The 18,420-nt window shown below is 38.7% G+C and overlaps 1 protein-coding gene across 2 annotated transcripts in view; it reads left to right on the top strand.

Moving 5' to 3' along the window:
• The first annotated feature begins 464 nt into the window (after window positions 1-464).
• The window catches only part of MED27 (mediator complex subunit 27), a 93,966-nt gene continuing 76,010 nt past the window's right edge, over window positions 465-18,420 (top strand). For both annotated transcript variants that reach the window (XM_074891102.1, XM_074891101.1), the window contains exons 1-2: window positions 465-690; window positions 3,382-3,526. In XM_074891102.1, coding sequence (XP_074747203.1) covers window positions 485-690; window positions 3,382-3,526 — 351 coding nt within the window. In that variant the 5' untranslated portion in view covers window positions 465-484. The remainder of the gene's footprint in view (window positions 691-3,381; window positions 3,527-18,420) is intronic.

The following is an 18,420-nucleotide window of genomic DNA, read 5'->3' as shown; positions in this document are numbered from 1 at the left end:
TTGTAAATGGCTTCATTTCTGGCTCTATGCCTGGAAAACACCCTACAGATCCACAGAACATCCAGAAGACGGAATATACCCCATATTGTGAGCAGAGCATGATGCACAGCACAGGAAAATAAAAGTGGGCATTTCAATGGGAAAAACATAGTTCTGTGGAAGTGGAGAGAAGCACACGCCAGTGCACGCTTCTTTTGCTCTGGGGCGCCGCGACCGGGCTGGCACCTCCTCAGCCGCGACTGTCACAGGGCGCGCGGGGCAGACCCGCCTTTGCTGAAGAAATCCCTGAGGTTAGAAAAAGAGGATAAAAGGCTCTATAGTGCGGGGGTAACCGGCCCCCCCGCCCGGGGCGGTGCCTGAGGGAGGCGCCGCTGCCCGCCCGCAACCCCGCTCCCGGCCGGGACTACATTTCCCAGCATGCCCCGCGCCGCATCGCCGCGCTCCTCAGGGCCCGCCGGGGAGAGGCCGGGCCCGGCCGGCCAAGATGGCGGAGGGGGTGCTGAGCCCCGGGGTGAACCTGGAGGCCTTCTCCCAGGCCATCGCCGCCATCCAGGCGCTGCGCTCCAGCGTGACGCGGGTCTTCGACTGCCTGAAGGATGGGATGCGGAACAAGGAGACCCTGGAGGGCCGCGAGAAGGGCTTCGTGGCCGCCTTCCAGGAGAGCCTGCACTCCGTCAGCCGCGACCTGGGGTGAGCAGCCGGCCCTGAGGGGGCTTCCCCCTCCCCGCCTCGGTGTGCAGCCGGGCCCGCGGCCCCGGCCCTGTGGTGGCGGCGCGGGAGGGAGACGGAGGGGTCCCGGGGTCACCCCGGCGGGGCCCCGCCGCCCCCAGGGCCGGCCTGGCTCCTCAGAGGCGCCCGGCAGTGCCGTTTCCACTCCCGGAGAAAGTTTTAGGCAAATAAATGCGACAACGCTCCATTTTATTCCTTCCAACCTCATTCGCCTTACCCCTTCGTGGTGTTTCATTCCAGTCTGCAAAGGGATGAATGCTGCTCATAATACTTACCTAGCTTTTGGTCTTGTCTTGTTTTAGAAAAGCAGCTGTCGGTGAGGTTGCATTGGGAAGGTGAATGCTTTGGGTTGCAGGGAGATTTTTCTCTGTTTTTTGAAGTTTTTGTTAAAAAAAAAAAGACCAAACACGTTTTAGGCTCTGACTGTTCAGTAGCATCCAAGTGGTTCACAAATGACCGTTTTACTACCAAAATCTGTAAGGCTGGAAATTTAGTACACATAAGTATAATTGTTTAGTACCAGCAGGTGTGTTTCCTGTAAATAAACAAAGTGTTGAGGCTGATGGTCCCTGTGGATCCTGCCAGAGGCCGGTTATATCCTCCGGGGAGCCATCAGCCCTGTCCAGGGAGGTGTCCCGAGCGTGTAACCACCCTCTCCCAGCACATCTTCTGGCCTCCTTCAGGGTCTTGTGGACAAGAGTGTGTTTCTTGCTGGCTAACAGGCCTTGGTGATTTTTAGTTCTGATCCTGGTAATATGTTACCTACTTCTTCCCTTCTGTTGGGAAAGATGGTAGACAATCATTCTTATGAAAGATGTTGTATACAGCTTTATAGACATCTGTTATATCCCTTTGGTTTTTATTGTGTTCAAGTTGAGGAGGCTTCAAGGTTCCCCGCGTGGAAGCTGTGCTATTCCTTTGGTTATCCTTCTTGTCTTGCTCAGCAGCTTTTTAAAGAATTATCTAGTATAACCCTGAAATCTTGTTCCCGAACAATAACAGCTAGCAATTGGCTCTGACCTATCTTGTCTCGTGTGTAGGATTTTACACTCCTCTACTTTGCAGTTTATCATCCAGTATTTCAGCGCTGTGAAGTTCTTGCACGATTCTTTGCGGTCAGTTCCTGTCCTTACTACCATACCTGAGAGTAGCTTCTTCATCAAACTTCACTGGTTCCTTTTTCATCATCTCTTCCCCAGCATTAGTGGAGATGCTTATCAGTGCTTTGGTGACCATTTCTTTCCTGATTCCTTGCAAAATAACTAATTTTTTAATATTTTGAAGTATATTTCATTTGCCTTTTTTTGAAACATAACTGCCCCAAAATACCGTAATTTATATAGCACCTAAATGTTACATATTCTGTTACATGTTTGGGAAGTACAGATTTCAAGTAGCAAGGGAATACTCCAAGGTATATTGAAGTTAATGTTATCAGTGGACTTTAGCTCATCTCATGAAAGTATTGAATGGGATCTCTGTTCAGCAACTCCTTAGTTGTTATGTCTGTTCACATTTATTGTATTCTTTTGTCAGGAAATACTAAGCACATTCATGAGTGTTCGCAGCACCAGAGGCTTAGAATGAATGTAGGCCATGGATACTTGTAGAAATGATGGTTAAATAAAGAAGAAATTTGTGGTAGTAAAGTGTGGAAGTCTCTTAACTGTCAGTTCCCTGATTGTTGGTGTTTATTTTTGTAACCTGCATTAAATGCAAATTGAGATATTTGGGATTTTTCTTTACAGAGATTTTTCAGAAGTCACCCTTTGAAGGGTTCAAATCCTGCTTTCAATTTAGTGGGAACTGAAGTCAAAAGGAAAGGCACCTGGTTAGTCATGTCACTTGAAAAACTGCATTTTATATCTGTGCAAAGTAGCCATTCTTTCTTCTACAGTTGATTAATGCAAGTTTTAAAGATTGCTTAACTTCTGTCAAACACTACATTTAATAATAAAAGATGAGATATGAAGCAATAATAGATCATTTCACAATGAGATTTTTTTTTCATGGGAAAATGGTGCTTATTATGCTTTAGTCGAGTATTTTATGCATGTCTACAGATGTACAAATTGCTCATGGAAATCAGAAGATGCTTCCTTGACCTGAGAACTTGGAATGTGTATACTTGCTTAGAGGAATCACAAACTTTGCAGGACCATCTCCAGGCTTAGGACTAATGCCAGTTCTGTATATTTATATGAGGACAATGTTAATTTCTAGTTCTTCAGTGTAATGATGAGGCATCTGCCTGCTTGGTGGTTAAAAAAAAATACTTCTAGTATTGCAGGCAATGCTAAAATCAGAATTTTGTAGTTTCTGAGGATATGCGTTGCTCAGAAGATGCCCTGGGTTCTGGAAGTGCTTGTGAACAGGACCTGCCATAGTTTGACTCTTTCCAGACTGTTTTACAAAGACTCTTGACTTGTACTTTCTCTCCTAAGAAGCACTGAGCTTAACAGACCACTTAAATTGTTTGGATAATGAGAATGATTATTTTTTTTTTTTATCAAATTAGGGAGGCATTTAAAACTCACTTAGATATTAAAATAGAGTTCATGCATGATTGCTGTCCCTGCAGGAGAATTGTACATCTTGGATACCTGTATCTGCAGATCTGACTTTAAACAATGCCATTCTGTTTTCTTTCAGTGAGCTGGAGCGTCTGAGCAACCTAGTTGGTAAACCATCTGAGAACCACCCCTTGCACAATAGTGGACTGTTGAGCCTAGATCCTGTTCAGGACAAAACACCTCTTTACAGCCAACTTCTTCAAGCCTACAAGTGGTCAAATAAGGTAACAGAATACATCAGTGTAATTTAGTTGTGTATTCCTACAGAATGTTTGATTTGTGATACAGTAGACTTATGAGTGTTTGAGACTGTCAAAATTGCTGAGTTTTTTATGAATTTGAGGAGCATAATATGTACCTAAATGTACTTTCAAGGGTAAAAATGGTGTTTTAATTGAGAGGAGACTTTCCTGTCATGTATGCTCTTGTTTTTCAAAGGGGGTGTTAACTCTCAAGCAGAACAATACTTTCCATGTTAGCTTCTTAGCCTCTTATGTTGATACAAAATAAAAGTACCCTGTGTCCTTGCATCTGACAATAAACACTGTAGCAGAGGGCAGTGGGATATTAGAGCAGAGAATCAAGAGCTTATGTCACCTCCAAACCTATTTCTAGGAAAGAAACATATAGGGAAGTTGTCATCAGAAATCTTGATGCCTTTTCATACCATTTTCTGCTGCTAAAAACATTTGCGCCTGGTCTCAGAAGTAGCTTTGTATTCAACCTAGTGTTTTCAGACTGTATATATTGCATTGAATTTTAAGTAAAGTAAAAAAAAATGGAAAAAAAGGCCAGATACTGTTAATGCAATTTTACATTTTTTAAAAAATTGTTTTTGTTGAAAGAAACTTCTTTCTCATGAGCATAATTCAGTTTCATAAACCTGTATGCTGAAAATATCTAGAGACAGAAATTGGATGGGTATGTTTCCTTCTTTGCTCTGAATGTAGTCTACTTGTGAGGACGGGAGTATTGCTGACCCACATCTGATTTTATTAAATAAGTAAACATTGCATTATTGCAATTATTAACGGTCTCTGTATCAGCACCATTATGTTTCAGGTTGCCTGTTCCATCCTGAATTTTTTGAGCATGCTTACTACTTTTTATAGAAATATTTAAATGAATAAATATTTAAAAGCTTGCTTAAAATTATGTTTGAAATACTAGTGAGCTGTTACAAAATGTAAAAGATGGATTCATTTCTGTTACAGTAATTATTACTAATAAGACATTTCAGAGTTGTAGCTTTTAACAACCTTATATGAGACAGCAAGAGTAAGCAGGAATAATAAATCTGAAAATATTTAGGGCATTAAAGGAAACAATTCCACTTTAAATTATTTATTACTATACATGAGCAAGGAAGACTTTCAGACTACACAAATACTTCGTAGGCAAATTCTTCTTATATATCAAGCCAACCAATCTGTTGTTATTCAGATTTAAAAGAGAAGACCACAATAATGTTTGTACAGTCACTTCTCAGAATACAAATATGTGTTAACATCTTCTAAAATCAGTAGAATTCAGAATTGATATAAATGTAGTGTGGTTGGAAAATGGGTGACAGGAAGGATTTTTAAATAGAGATTTATTAATTGAGAAAATGTTTCATGTTTGCTTGTGTTTCTTGCTGTTAGATTATTGAAGAAAAAATTCACTTGCTACTTTCAGAAAAAACTAAAACTATCTAATATTTATACTTGAAAACTTCTAATCTTGTAATGCAGTCAAGTCTTCAGTGATTTGATTACTACTTTAGGTCATTATCAGAGTAAGATCAGTTGATAATGAAATAGCTTTGACAGAGCTGTTCTAATGGAGTTTTTTATTAACTTACAGTGTTACGGAGCTCTGAAGAGCACTTTTTTGTAATATGGGATTCTGATTTCAGAAAGCAGAAAGTTTTAGTATCTTGTGCACTCGTAAACACAGTTAAGTGTTCCAGGAGAAAAATCAGTATTATTTTTTTTCTTTTATCTCTGCTATCTTTGACTTCTGTTCTACAGCTAAAATAAAAGATACTATATAAGTTGAATTTAAATAGCTAATTTCTATCTAATGGTTCTTCTGAATTTTACTAGTATACTTTCTAGGGTTTGCAGTAACCAGCTGGTGTGGTTAGGTTGCCCCAGTTCCTCAGCCTGTGTGGGGGTATTAGCTGCTGGACTTACTGTTAGTAGCAAAGACACTATTGATGCTCTGTGTTGCTGCTTAATTCTTCATTGCTAAATACACTTCTTGAATAAGTGTTATTTCATTAAATCTTTTGGCCACCTTCTGTTCTTACTATGTGTGTCTGGTGTTTTCTGTTGCTTTGAAGGGAGGATTTAGATGTGGTGATGTGTCAATAGGCTTTATGTCTGTCCGCATTTAATTTTTAATTTGTGACCCCTTTGTGGCTTGCTTGCTTGTATTTTTGATGAGCTGAGATAGGGCATTTTCCTCTCTCTTTGATTGTTCATGCATTACTGATGGCATGAATAGCCCCTTGGCTGCCAGGGGAGGATAGATGGAGTAGAGTTTCGGGACTATGGTACAATTCCAAAAGGACATTCATGAAATATAGGGAAAATGAGTACACAGACTTTGTGTTGCATGTTTCAATGCATTCTGTTTATTTTTAAAACATGGGAAGGTGGATAGTAGTAGCTTATAGGACAGTAATAAGTAAGGTTGGTAATAACAACTGGGCTATCTCATGAGAAGCAGATTATTGTTCAGTATATCGAAGCACTATACATAGTACTATATATTTTAAAAAAAGGTTTGCTGCATTATTTTTTTTATCTAAAAGTGAAAGAAGAATTAGAGGCCTGAAATGGTAACTCTTAAACCACAAAACACCAAAAACCCAAACCAAAAAAAACCCACAGCATTTCAAAAGTTTTATCTTAAGTAATGGTCTGTTTGTTGAAAAGCTGTGATTTTTCAGTTGGTCCACTTACATCAGTATCTCTGCTTTGGAAATGATAGTCTCAGCCAGTTTTTGAGAATATATTGAGAGTAACCTTCCAAATACCATAAACCACATGAAGCTCTTTAAAGCATAGTACTACCAAATTGGTTCTTTTTCTTTTTTTAGTGTATGAATGTACCTAAAACTTAGGCAGTTTTGTAAATCTGGAGGGGCATCATATCTACCTATGACTCTTTTTTCCAGCAAAATTGGTTGCACAAGTAATAGCTTGTTTGGTTTTCTTTTCTTAAATTCAGCTAAGGCTGTATTAATTATTGTTCCTTGTGGTTCACAAGATACTAGATGTTAGAAAAACTTTTTTGGTTAAGTAGAATTGCTGGGTGTGAAGTGTAGTGAAGATAATACAGACATAAATTGAAAATTCTCTGTTTAAGTTGTGAATGTTGACATAGGAGATTAGACTTACCTGACACTTTCCAACTTGTTTTATTTACCACAATTAATATGTATAGCTGTGGCTGGTTATGTTTTTTGAGAAGACCCACTTTTGGGTGCAAATTTACTAACCTAACTCTTTGGCTTAGTGCGGTAGAGAATGAGTTGCATTTAATTGTCGTTTCAGAGATACTTGCCCTGAACCTTATTTTACTGCTCCTGTGAGTCATAGCACACGAGTTCCTCTGTTTCTGAGTATCTTAAGTTTGCCTGCTCTGAGGGTACAGAAAAGTACATTGGGGAAGATTAACACACTTCTGTAAGGAAAGTTTTATCTTGGCAGGGCTCATTATTTATTAGCACCTGCTATCCTGATATTTACTTACTGTAGTTTACCCAATAGTTTTGCAGATGGTAGAGTTGTCTGTGTAATGGAAGCAGCTGTTTGGGAACACAACAGCTTGTCAAATGCATTAATTACATACACATGCAGCTGCAAAGGAACTTTACTTTTCCAGGTGTTTAACAGAGCTCACAAGCTATAGCTGAAAAACACAGGAAGTGTAAGTTGATCTTACTGCAAGCAAGAGCTAAATGGTTTTTCGTCTTTGCTTTAGCTTCTTTCATGTATCAGTAAAAATCATACAACTAAATTACTTTGCTGACTGTGTGGTGCATGGAGGCCTGTAGTAGCTATGGAACAGTATTTAGGTCTACTTGATAAATCTTTTTTCCCCTCCTCTTCAATTTTGTTTAAGAAAAGAGGTTTTCTTCATTACAGTTGAAATGCTGTTTCCCAGAAGGATCCGTATGTGCCCTCTAATGCAATACTGAAGATATAATATTAGATAAGATAAAAATGAGCTATCATTCTGTATGGGTAATTCAGATAAAGTATTATTGCTAAGTTAGGAAGTTTGTAGAAATCAGTCGGGGTTTTTTTCATGTGAAGTGTCTCTGTTTAGTAACTGTAGTTGAAATCTGGTTTTAGTTGTTATGTACATCTTATCTGTTGACTTTTTTTGTAATGTGATTGTTGTGTCTGAGCAGCTGAAATTGAAGATGACAGGAGCAGTCAGAAGGGTTTGTGTTTTGTATGTGTGTGGCCCGATGCTACTTGGAGCAATCGGGACTGGATCTGCAGGATGCTGCTGCCTTGCTTCTCTTTACCAGGTGCTTCCCTCTTGCAGTATCTTGGCATTTGAGGGAAGCTACCACGGGGAGAATGCATCAGCTGTAAGTTTAGATGAAAGGAATTTTTAAAAGTCACTTGCTAGACTGAAATGCTGATTCAATTTTGATTTTTTTAAAAAAAGAGATGTGACCTTGTATTTGTGACTGAGCACTGGAAGAACTCACTTTTCTTGCTTTTCAGGACACTTCTGTAGCAAGTGCCCTTATGCTGGCCTTCCTCCTTCCTCAGTGCTGCTTATTTTCTGCAGTAGATGAGACCATGATCTCGTGAATAAAAGCATCTTTTACTAAGCAATTGTTTCTTGATATTTGTTCTCAATACTGGGTGACACGGGGGTTTTGTGAGGGGAAAATTCCTTGTTGATGATGTGATTAAACCAATATTATATACTTAACCGTATATAAAATGTTTAACAAAGCTTGTGATGGTGTGGTTGCCCCATCTGGCTACCATAATGCTGGCAGTCAGAATAGGTGTAGGTTTTTGGAATCCAGGAGGTTGAACTCATTCTTTGAGTGGTGTAAACTTTTGTTTTCCATCTACTGCTTTAGTGAGGTTAGTTATTGCCTGTAGTGTGTATTTGTTCATCCTCTTTGCCCTTGCAGAGCGTTTGTATACCCTCACCCTGTGTGTGCTTGAGGCAGTGTCTGTTAAGGTGTTTCCATTGACTCCAGTGGAACAGAAAATCTGCAGCGTTATCATATATCCACTGAGCAAGGCAAATGGTTTTATAGGGCGAGATTCCCTTCTCCTGATGGGGTGCTGTCAAGTAGTTCATGCCCAACATTTGAGCTTTAATCACTGGTAGAGATTTCTTACTTAGTTCCTTTTGTCTGTTTTTTTGAAGGGTGTATGCAAAATGGATCAACTACCAAACCAACGCTATAGAATTATTCTTTCTACCAGACTTAAACACTGGGTTTGTTAGATAGCAGCAAACTAAGTCTTCCTTGAGATGCTGAGTGATAGCAGGACTAGCAGAGTTTACTTGGCCAAGTGAGAATACTGTCTTCTATAAGTCATCTTTCCTTCCCCCGCCACCCCCCCATCACACCAAGGAGTTTGTTTTCAGACTTTCAAATAATAATAACAGCAGGAGAAGTGGAGGAAATTTAGAACAATTGTAGTGTTGGAACAGGTGATGTTATTTTAATTTTTTTCCTTGATTTTAACTTCACTGAAGTGCAGTATTGTATGTTCTACTGTTTTCAGAGTTGCATTTGTCCGTTTGCTTTACTCCAATTCCAACACTTCTGTACTTTGAACCTGTGTATGTGAGTGGTGGTGGTATTGTTTTATCATCATGAGATAGTAGTTAAACATGATAACTGTGTGTTTGGGAAGGCTGTTATCTACCACTTCAAGCAGAAAGCAAAAAAATCACCTTTTCTGACTTTGTGACTCTCTGGGTGAGTAGGATTTAGATCAAATGATTTAATTTAGTCACCTGTGAGAAGAAGGTTATGGCAACTTGCATAAACTTTACAGTATCAGTGTATTGTAAATATTCCAAGTGAACAAAGCTGGACAGTTGTCATAAATTTATTTAAAAGTAATACGCTGGTAAATACAAAATGGGAAAAAAAATTACTGTTGATCTGCCTGTTGAAATACACTAAAAAATATTTGGATTTAAATTTGTTACTTCATAACTTCCTCTTGTTTTTACATAAATTTAAAATCGAACTGTTGAGATTACCATTAATGAGTTAAAATGATTTTCTGTCACATGACAGAAGAGAAAAGGAATATATAGGTTTTGTTTATTAAATTATTTTGATATGTTCCCTGATAAATTATTTGTATAAATTGTGTTTGTTGTAGGTCTCAAAAAAAGAAATCAATAGAGCCTGTAGAGAAAGTCCAGACTTGTTACGACTGCCCTTGGTAGCTTAGTATTGATTAGACACAAATATTGAGTTTAATGACAATAAATGACATTAAATGTTAACCATAATAGTAGAGGAACACTGTTGAAGTAATTTTTTTGTTTTGTTTTGTTCATCTTGATTGTAAAATGAAGTGTTCATTCCAGGGAACATTAATTTTAAATTTTGGATGCACTCAAACATTTTGAATTTAATGTAGTTTTACAGTAGCATGGACAATGTAACTGAATTATTATGTTGGCAGTTCTTTGGAAGTTCAGGCAGATGGCCAAGATTTTGTCCTTTCAGGACTTTTTTTCTACAAAAATGCGGTGTTATAACATTGTGACATACTGTTACATGGAAATCCAGCTTATTCTGCTGAGATTTTATCCACCCGAACTGGGAAACATTTTCTTCTCAGGTGTACTGTAATATCGGTGACAAATGTGTGGCATTGAGGAAAACTGTGTCACGGTAACTGGATCATCTGTGTGCGTGATCTGCGTGCGTGATGCTTCTGGTGGTTGCTTTTGAAGATCACTTGTGCTTGCTGGGGTAAGAGTGGGAAGGTTAGTGGTGCAGTCTGAGATACTGGTATTCTCAGTGAGTAGGATCTCTAAAGAAGTTACTTAAAAGATTTGAAGTGACCAAAGTCCCTTGGTTTGCTCACAGAAAGGAAGAAAGGAAAAAATAAAATAAGATTTGAAGCAAAGTGATGAGTCCCTACAAGGGTATCTCTGTTGCACTCTGCAGAGCACATTTAATCTGCTTTGTAAGAGCAGAATCAGTGCTTCACAGAGGGAGCTGGAGTGGAAAGGCTCTTGGGGATTACCACTGTGGGCTCCTTTCCTGTGCAGATAAACCACGGGAGTTTATATTCCTGTCACTGGAGAAATGAATGATACACGAACTGGTGGTGTCTTGTACACAGGGCACAAAATAGGAGCTGGGCCACTTGGATTCTATTCTTGCTTTTCTTATTAATTTTTGTTGTAACCTTGAACAGGATGAAGGATTTTTTTCCTGTGCCTCATTTTTCTTACGGATAAAATAGGATAATAATATTTAACCTACTTCTTGGGAGAGTTTCTAGTCTAAATGTGTCTCAAGTGCATTGGGTTCTTCAGAGAGAAAGGGTTTTGTAGATGCCAGGTATTATACAGCTAGTGACTAATGTTGTTTGCCTGGCAGTCTGGAAAAATGCCCTTTATGGGATTTTAATTTTGTGCGATCTTAGGCAAATGTTTTGGTGAAATGCCCTTGCTTTTCAGAGTTACATTAATGTTCTTTTTTTTTTTTTTTTTTTAAATATGACTAGGAAACAGGTGGTTACCTCTTTGCTTCCAACTGCTGTAGTTATTAATTATTGCTCAGTTGTCTGCCTGGAGAATACTGACTTTCATTGATGCAGGGTTCATTTTAGTGACCAGCAATGGCAGGGGTGGCAAATTCAGGTAGTGTGCAAATTAACCTTGATGTTACAGTGATGGGGGAAAAAGCCCTGGAAAAGCTATGATGAGGGGAAAAAAGTGCTTGTACCAAAATGTAAAGGGGGGATGGACAGAAATTGCAATAGTCTATGTGTACTTTACTGGAGAAGGAAAAAGGTGGGACACGATGTTTTTCAGAGGGTCTCTGAGCTATGCAATGATAGTTTTTGTTTAAAAAAAAAGTGAAGGTAGTGAGAGGGGAAAATAGTGAAAACCATAATGAAAACAGGAAAGCTTGGTGTAGTAGCAACAGTAAAACTAAAGTCAGAATCAACAGCTACTGTATGTTGGATGGGTTTTATTCTCCCTAGAGATCCTGCCTAAAGCAGCATCTGGGGGCACTGGGGATGGATAACATCAGTTATGTCCATCTTCTTTTTGGAGGATGCATCTTCCCTCCTCAGCTGGATGTCCCCGGAATCTTCAGCTCTTGGACTTGTGTGTTTCTTTGCCTTTGATCCCCATGCTGGTTTTGTACAAAAATCCAACTCAGGTCTATCTTAACTATTTTATTGTTACCATGTATTACTATAAAAGTATTTTTGACACCTAAGAATTGGAACAAAAGGAAATGAAAATTACCAATTTCTTTTTTCTTTGTACTACTGAAAAGATGCTATGGCAGGTGAGAATTTGCCATGTATGCCGCCTTGTGCCAGTATGCAGATTAGTTGAATTTCTTTGACATTTCAGTAGACTGAGGTTAGTTTGTTACTCCAGGAAGAGAAGAGGAATGATGAGTAACTTGTTGCTTAAAAAAAAAAAAGAGAAATAATTAGCCTTTGATTCTGGCTTGTTTGTTATGTAGTTTGAATGTTTTATATCTGTGATCTTCCTAGAATTATAATAGTAATAATTCACACTAGGATACTTTTGTGAAATAAGGTTATGTGTGTCCAAACAGAATTTGCCTTTCTTACTGGATTTTGTTAGAAATCCATTTTTTTTTTTGTTTCAAATCTAAAGCAGCCTGAGAGCATGCTGTGGTGTTTTTCTATTGTTGTGCCTGGTGTTTGTTGTTATTCAACAGTATTTTTCAAGGCTCTGATCAAAATAATGCTGTAAGCAGTACCAGTCTCACTTTTCCTAATTACGGGAAGTGATATATCAATACACACCATTATAAATCACAGCCCCCTTGTCAGCTGGTGGGAATTATTTAATGCTTTGCAACACCTTTATTTACTAATGAGTGGGGTTTTTTTCCTGTTTCTTTGATAAGTATTAATGTTCTAGCTGTTAGCCTATTTCAGGATGGAGATGATTGATGTTGCTCTATTTTAACCAAAACACTTCTGCCCACTCCTGGTTCTTCCTCCCCTAACTCCTTTTTTTTTTTTTTTTTTTTTTTCTGCAAGAACTCTTCATACAGTTCATGTTGGATGGCTGAATTATGTTATTTGTAAGGCAGTGATTGCTTTCCCTTTCTAAGCTGTATAATGTGGTCATCAAACCCAGTTAGTTAAAACTGCATTGCTTTGTGTTAGTAACAGACTTTGAATCAAACTAAGCCATGCACAGGCACAGAAATGCAGTATGTAGATGAATAAGTCATGGTACAACCATTAGATCAGAAGAAAAGGCTTTACTTTTAGAAGCTGAGAAATACAACAAAGTATAACTGGAAATCCATGTTGTCTAGGGATTAATTGAAGAATGTGTAGGACTGCAGAACAAGAGGAGCACTATAAGAAACTCTTGGACCCAGGATTCCTTTGAATTTCATGTTTGCCTGCTATCTCAGCTCTCGGTGGCTCAGACTGACTTGCTCCTGATGATGAAAGCCTGACTTACCATCTAGTGGATGGTGGCCACCGTGAAAGCGCAGAGGATGTTTTCAGAGACTCAAAGTTGTGTCTCACTTTCTTTGAGGCAAATTAAAGATGTTTGTAAAGCATTTGGGGACCTTCGTATGAAGGGCATTCAAGGAATATGAACACTAATATAAAATAACTGATACAGGTGATAAACATCCCATTGATATTCTCTATATGGAAAAGATTTTTTTTTTTATGGCTTCTAGAGGAAATCAAATAAAATGGAAAATTTAATGATGTCACTCTGTTGCTCTCTACTATTGTTGTCAGGTCCTTTTGTTGTGCCTAATATTTGATTTTCTTAAAGCAGAAGTGTGCTCATCTCTAATCTTTTTTGGAGTTCTCTGTTGGAGTTACTAAATTTGGCCCCCCTCAGACAGTTCACAGAGTGATTTAATTATTTGAATTGCATGTAAGCAATACTCAATTCTTCCCCATTATATCTTAATCAGATACTGTTGATAATTGGTCTACAGAATGTGGAAATTGCCTAAAGGCTAATAACATTGGAAACAGTGTGTATGGAGCTGTATGTAATCAAAAGAGCAGTTCAGACCACTGGCTCCTGCTTGATGGAAATGTATGTTTGGCAAAAATGTGATAGCAGTTTTATATTCAGCAGTAGTTAATACTGAGCTTCTGATGCTGAAGGCATGTAACCCAGAAGGTCTGTGGTGATTCTTGAAATCTCTTGCCTCTTGGAATCAATGCATACTGATTTTTATTTTCCTGGGAGGGCAGAATAATCCTGCCCTACAGGAGGATCAGTTGTTTTGTGGCTCTTGCTGTGACAATTGAAGAATGTGAAGAAGAAATGACAGACCATGACATCAGTGCTATGACTGTTCATATGTGTGCCTGGTTTTTGGTTTTAACATAGGTAGAGGTGTATTGAAAAGATGTTCAGTTGATCTCAGATGACCTTTCAGAGTCAATTTGGTCTTTCCACAATATTCCTGTTAATAAAATAAAATTTTGCTTGATAATTTGAAGCAAGTTGTCTGTTTTCCCCAAAGGTGTGAGATTTCACTAGTAACATTAAGCAAGCCATTAAGGAAGTCCACTCTTCAGTAGCCGTCATTTTACATTCTTCTGAAAAATATTTGTTTTTGCAGGTGAACTTTGCTTCAGGTCTGGTCAGATATTTGACCCAGCTTTTAGGAACACTCAAATTTGGTGTTCTGCTTTCTGCAGGAGCTCTGATGAATGACTTCTACAGAAAACCAAGACTTTGCTTCTATTGTAAAATGCTGCCTCTTGAGAAATGGACTTGGGTTTTTTTCTTCCCTCCCTGCTCCCTGTGATTATATTCTTCTGTCTTGGATCAGCTGGGAGTAGAAATGGGGGAAAAAAAACATTCTAAACATGGTACTAAGAATTGTAGCCTATGTAACTTTATGGCTGACTGTCAGATTTGTTCAGTAGTTGCAGAAACATGTCTTGGCTCTCCTAGAAGTTTGAGTAGTGCCACAGTTGGGCAGGCTTGGGGGTTGGTAAGAGAGTAGAGATGAGAATATGAGCATTGCACTCAGAGCTACTTGACTCTTAACTCCATTTGTTGTTGGTACATCTTTTTGGTATGAGCTAGCATTTAAATCTAGTAGAGTTGTAAAATCTTGAAGTTCTGGAGATAAAGATGACTTATCAGTGCATGTTATCACTTTCTCTGATATAAGATTGGCCCAAGTATGTATAGCAGTTCATTTGATCTAATTTTAAATGCCTGAATGTAAGGTTTCCACTTGCACAAGAAACAAAAAACATGAATAAAATCTTTTAGCCGCTGACATTTGTTCAGTTACAGTATACCTACAAAAAGATGTTCTCTGAATTAATAAAAGAAGACTTAATGAAAGCAGATTGATTCTACCAGGTGTGCTAGTCTTTCACATTTTTGATCTTCTCACGGAAAGATCAAAAGTTTCTGTATCCTGAGCAGCAGTTACCTTGTTGTGCTCTTTTGTGAGGTTCTTGGCTTAGTGTGAAGCATTCAGTCATGCTATGGTGCTCCACTGAGTTTGCTGAGAACCTCAGTACTCAAGTTCAATGCCTAAAGCTAGACCGTGCAAGTAATGTGAAATGGAATGTGACTGCAGTTGCACACTTGCCTGGTGTCTTAGTGAGTTAAAAATGCATTTCTTGGAGCGTGCATTTTTTTTATATGCTCATGAATTGGCTTGTTCCCAGATACCTCTTCTTCAAAAGCACATACACTGACAAGCTGACAGTAATAACTAATATACTTATTGGGTAGAATTAGTATATATCATTATTATGAAAAATAATGACCATGTTGAAATGTTAAGGATATTTTCAAGATTACTTTAGGTTTGATTGGAAAGCAGAGTATAATGGCTACATCTTACAGCATGTAATAAAATCACAGGCTTCTTTGATGTTCACAGTTGTGCTTTGGAACAAATAGTTCTATTCAAAACCAGCACCAGTCTTGATTAATTTGGTGGCTTTCAGCCTGTGTAACTGGCGGTGTGTAAGAGGTGCTCTGTATACTGCATGGGCCGTTAGACACAAAGGAATTGTATCTTGATGTGGCATTTTACAGTATATTCTGAAATAGATGTATTTACTTCTCATTATATGAAACTGCAATTCCTGTGAAAATCGATATTGAAAATACCCACTAAGAGCCTCCTAGGATCTGCAAGCATGCCCAAAAAGGATCTGTGTGCATGTACTGTTACTCACAAGTGGTGGGTTAAAGTGAATTATTCTAATTTTTTCACGTCAACAGCAATTGAGTATATTTTCCTTATTGCAACATCCTGTTAGCGCTACAGAAGATGCGGAGAACGTGGACTAGAGCAGAAAGAGTCCTCAGGTGTCTTTAAAGTCTTTTAAGCTGCCCATGGTTTGAAAATATTCAAGAATCTGTGATATGAGCTGTTTGACATTTTTCCTATTCCAAATGCTCAAAGGAATAAATCTACATAAAGAGTGTTAAAAATGAGAGAGTCTTTGCGACAACGTCTGGAATCTCATAATGTTACTTTATTTCTCTCTTTTGGCTGACCACCACGATAAAACAGCTGAATCAAATATGTTCTTTTATGTATAAAATATATTTTTTGGGTCTTGACAGCTTGTTTCCAGTTTTAGTCTAATTCAGTTTGAAACAGCTGTTCCTAATCTCTGCAAAACAGTTTTTTGATGGAAATCATGACATTCTCAACTACTGCAGTGTTACTGGGCTCTATCTCATTTCAGAAGTTGGCTTTTCTTTATGTTAAAAATTCTTCATTCAGAGAAAATGTCACTTTTGTATCAAATAAGCTGCAGTTAAAAGGATAATAGCTTCCTCCTCCCCCCCAGGTTATCTCTCAATGAGGTTGGATATATGTTTCTCTTCCTGCATGACTTTTAAGAAAAAACATCACTGTGTGTTTTACCATTAGTTAGATTTTTATTCTAATGTTCCCTGCCCTACCCATATGCTTTCAGTTGGGTTCTATTTAGAGTTTTCTCTGCAGTTGTCTCTGCACTCAGACTTAACAAGTTCTCTGGCTTGCCTTATGGTTCAGTTTTACTCTGGAGTCCAATCTTGTATTTTCAGAATTTTCAATGTAGCATTTTCAGTTTTCTCAGTGCCATCTTTGGTGGGGGGGACTGGCTCCACTGCTTGGTGCCTCTTCCAAAGCTGTTTGTAGAAATTTCATAGATCGCAGAGCTGATCAAGTCTGTAAGCTCTCTTGTGCCTGATAAAGCAAAAGCTAACCTTTCATTCCAGTTTCCTGGTTCTTTTGGACACCCTAGCATGTAATATGGAGTGAAGTTAATGACTTTCTGCATAAAAGAACTTGCTATCTAGTTGACTGTGTGAACGCAAGTGTATTATGATACCATGTGTGGACATTTCAAAACATTTCTGATGGGGAGGATGAAGGTTTCAGGAGTGGCAGCATTGCCAGGTTTATAATGGGACTGGAGGGACTTTAGAGCTGTAGGTCCTCTTCTTTCCTCTGTCATTTGCTGGATGGGGTTGCACAAGTCACTTTGTTAATGCATGTCTTTGCTTCCCATCTAGAAAATGAGGATTGTGCTACAGAATTAATACTCTGAGAAATCTGAGAGAGATGCTGCCTATGAGTAAGATCATGAGTGGTTGCTTACCTCGCTTCTGAGCCCGCTATGGATGAATATCATCCTGAACCCTCTTTTGGGTTATTTTGTTAAAGCACAGTTTATCAGCTGAAGTAAAACTAACATCTAACACAACGTGAAAGCTTTACTGCTTAAAGAGCTGTTAAATATGTTTGTAGTTCCAAATTCAACCTTTTGCCTGGCAAATACTTTGGAGTGTTTATAGTTTTCCTCGCGGTTTTTTTTTCCCACAGTCTAAAGAACCTGACTTGGGGCAGCGTTAGGATTAAGTGAGATTACTAACATCTTCTTTCCATCCCTCTTGTGTACCTTGTATGAATACATCCTAATAACTATTGATATTGCATTCATCCTGCAAGAAGCTAAGACCTTTAGTGTCTGCTGATGCTGCAGTTTTGATGTTGTGGTTTTCTTGCAAGTAAAATCAATTGAGACAAATCTTGGTAACTTTTACAGCAAAAGAAAATGCCTATGCCAGGCAGCCATTGGAAGTTTTTTAAGTATGGGTATGCTCTTAGATCACATACAGGGTTGTTCCAGCAGGATTGATTAGTTGATCTACTAGATTTAAAGGTCAACTGTAATCACATTTTGGGAAGATTGAAGAAGATATAAAATCACTACTATGCTTTTCTGGGTCATAGACCCGCTTCTGGTGCTCTTTGCTTTTCCCCTGTACATCTTAATTTACTCAGCTGGAGCATCAATACGTAAAGGGCACAAGTCAATGTGCTTGCTTTCTCCTGTTGATGAGGGAGCTAGTTAGTTGTATTTCCCCCAGCCAACACCTTCCCTGTGGAAGACCTGAAGTGGAGAGAGGTGGTCCGCTACACTCTGCAGAAATGGAAGAAAGAAATCTCTTTTTCAGGGGAAGGCTGTGAGAAAAGCTGCAGTCTAGCTGTCTTGTGAGATGATCCTTTCAGTTGCTAGAGTTGATGCATCCAAGGGATGATATTGTCTGTTCAAAGTGCAGCGCAGGTGGAAGAGAGGGTCAGCATAGCCCTCTTAATGGATGGAGGCCTTTGACTGGGGGGAATCAAAAGAACATCTCATTAGTAGTGTTTGATTCAGCAGCCTGCTATTACACAGACGTCCACAGAGACCAGGCAGCTTTGGAATATTATGTTCTGTACATACGGTGTTTCAAGGTCAATATTCCCATGTAATAGGCAACCATATCTGCATACAGAGGTGAATAAATTTCTTGTTAATTTTTTGCAAGAACCCAAATGAGGCAACTGCTTTGCCATAGCAGGTTGCATAAACTA

The sequence above is a fragment of the Strix uralensis genome, chromosome 21, assembly GCF_047716275.1.
Source record: "Strix uralensis isolate ZFMK-TIS-50842 chromosome 21, bStrUra1, whole genome shotgun sequence".
In the NCBI taxonomy this organism is placed as follows: Eukaryota; Metazoa; Chordata; class Aves; order Strigiformes; family Strigidae; genus Strix; species Strix uralensis.
This window is presented reverse-complemented; position numbering and strand designations above follow the sequence as displayed.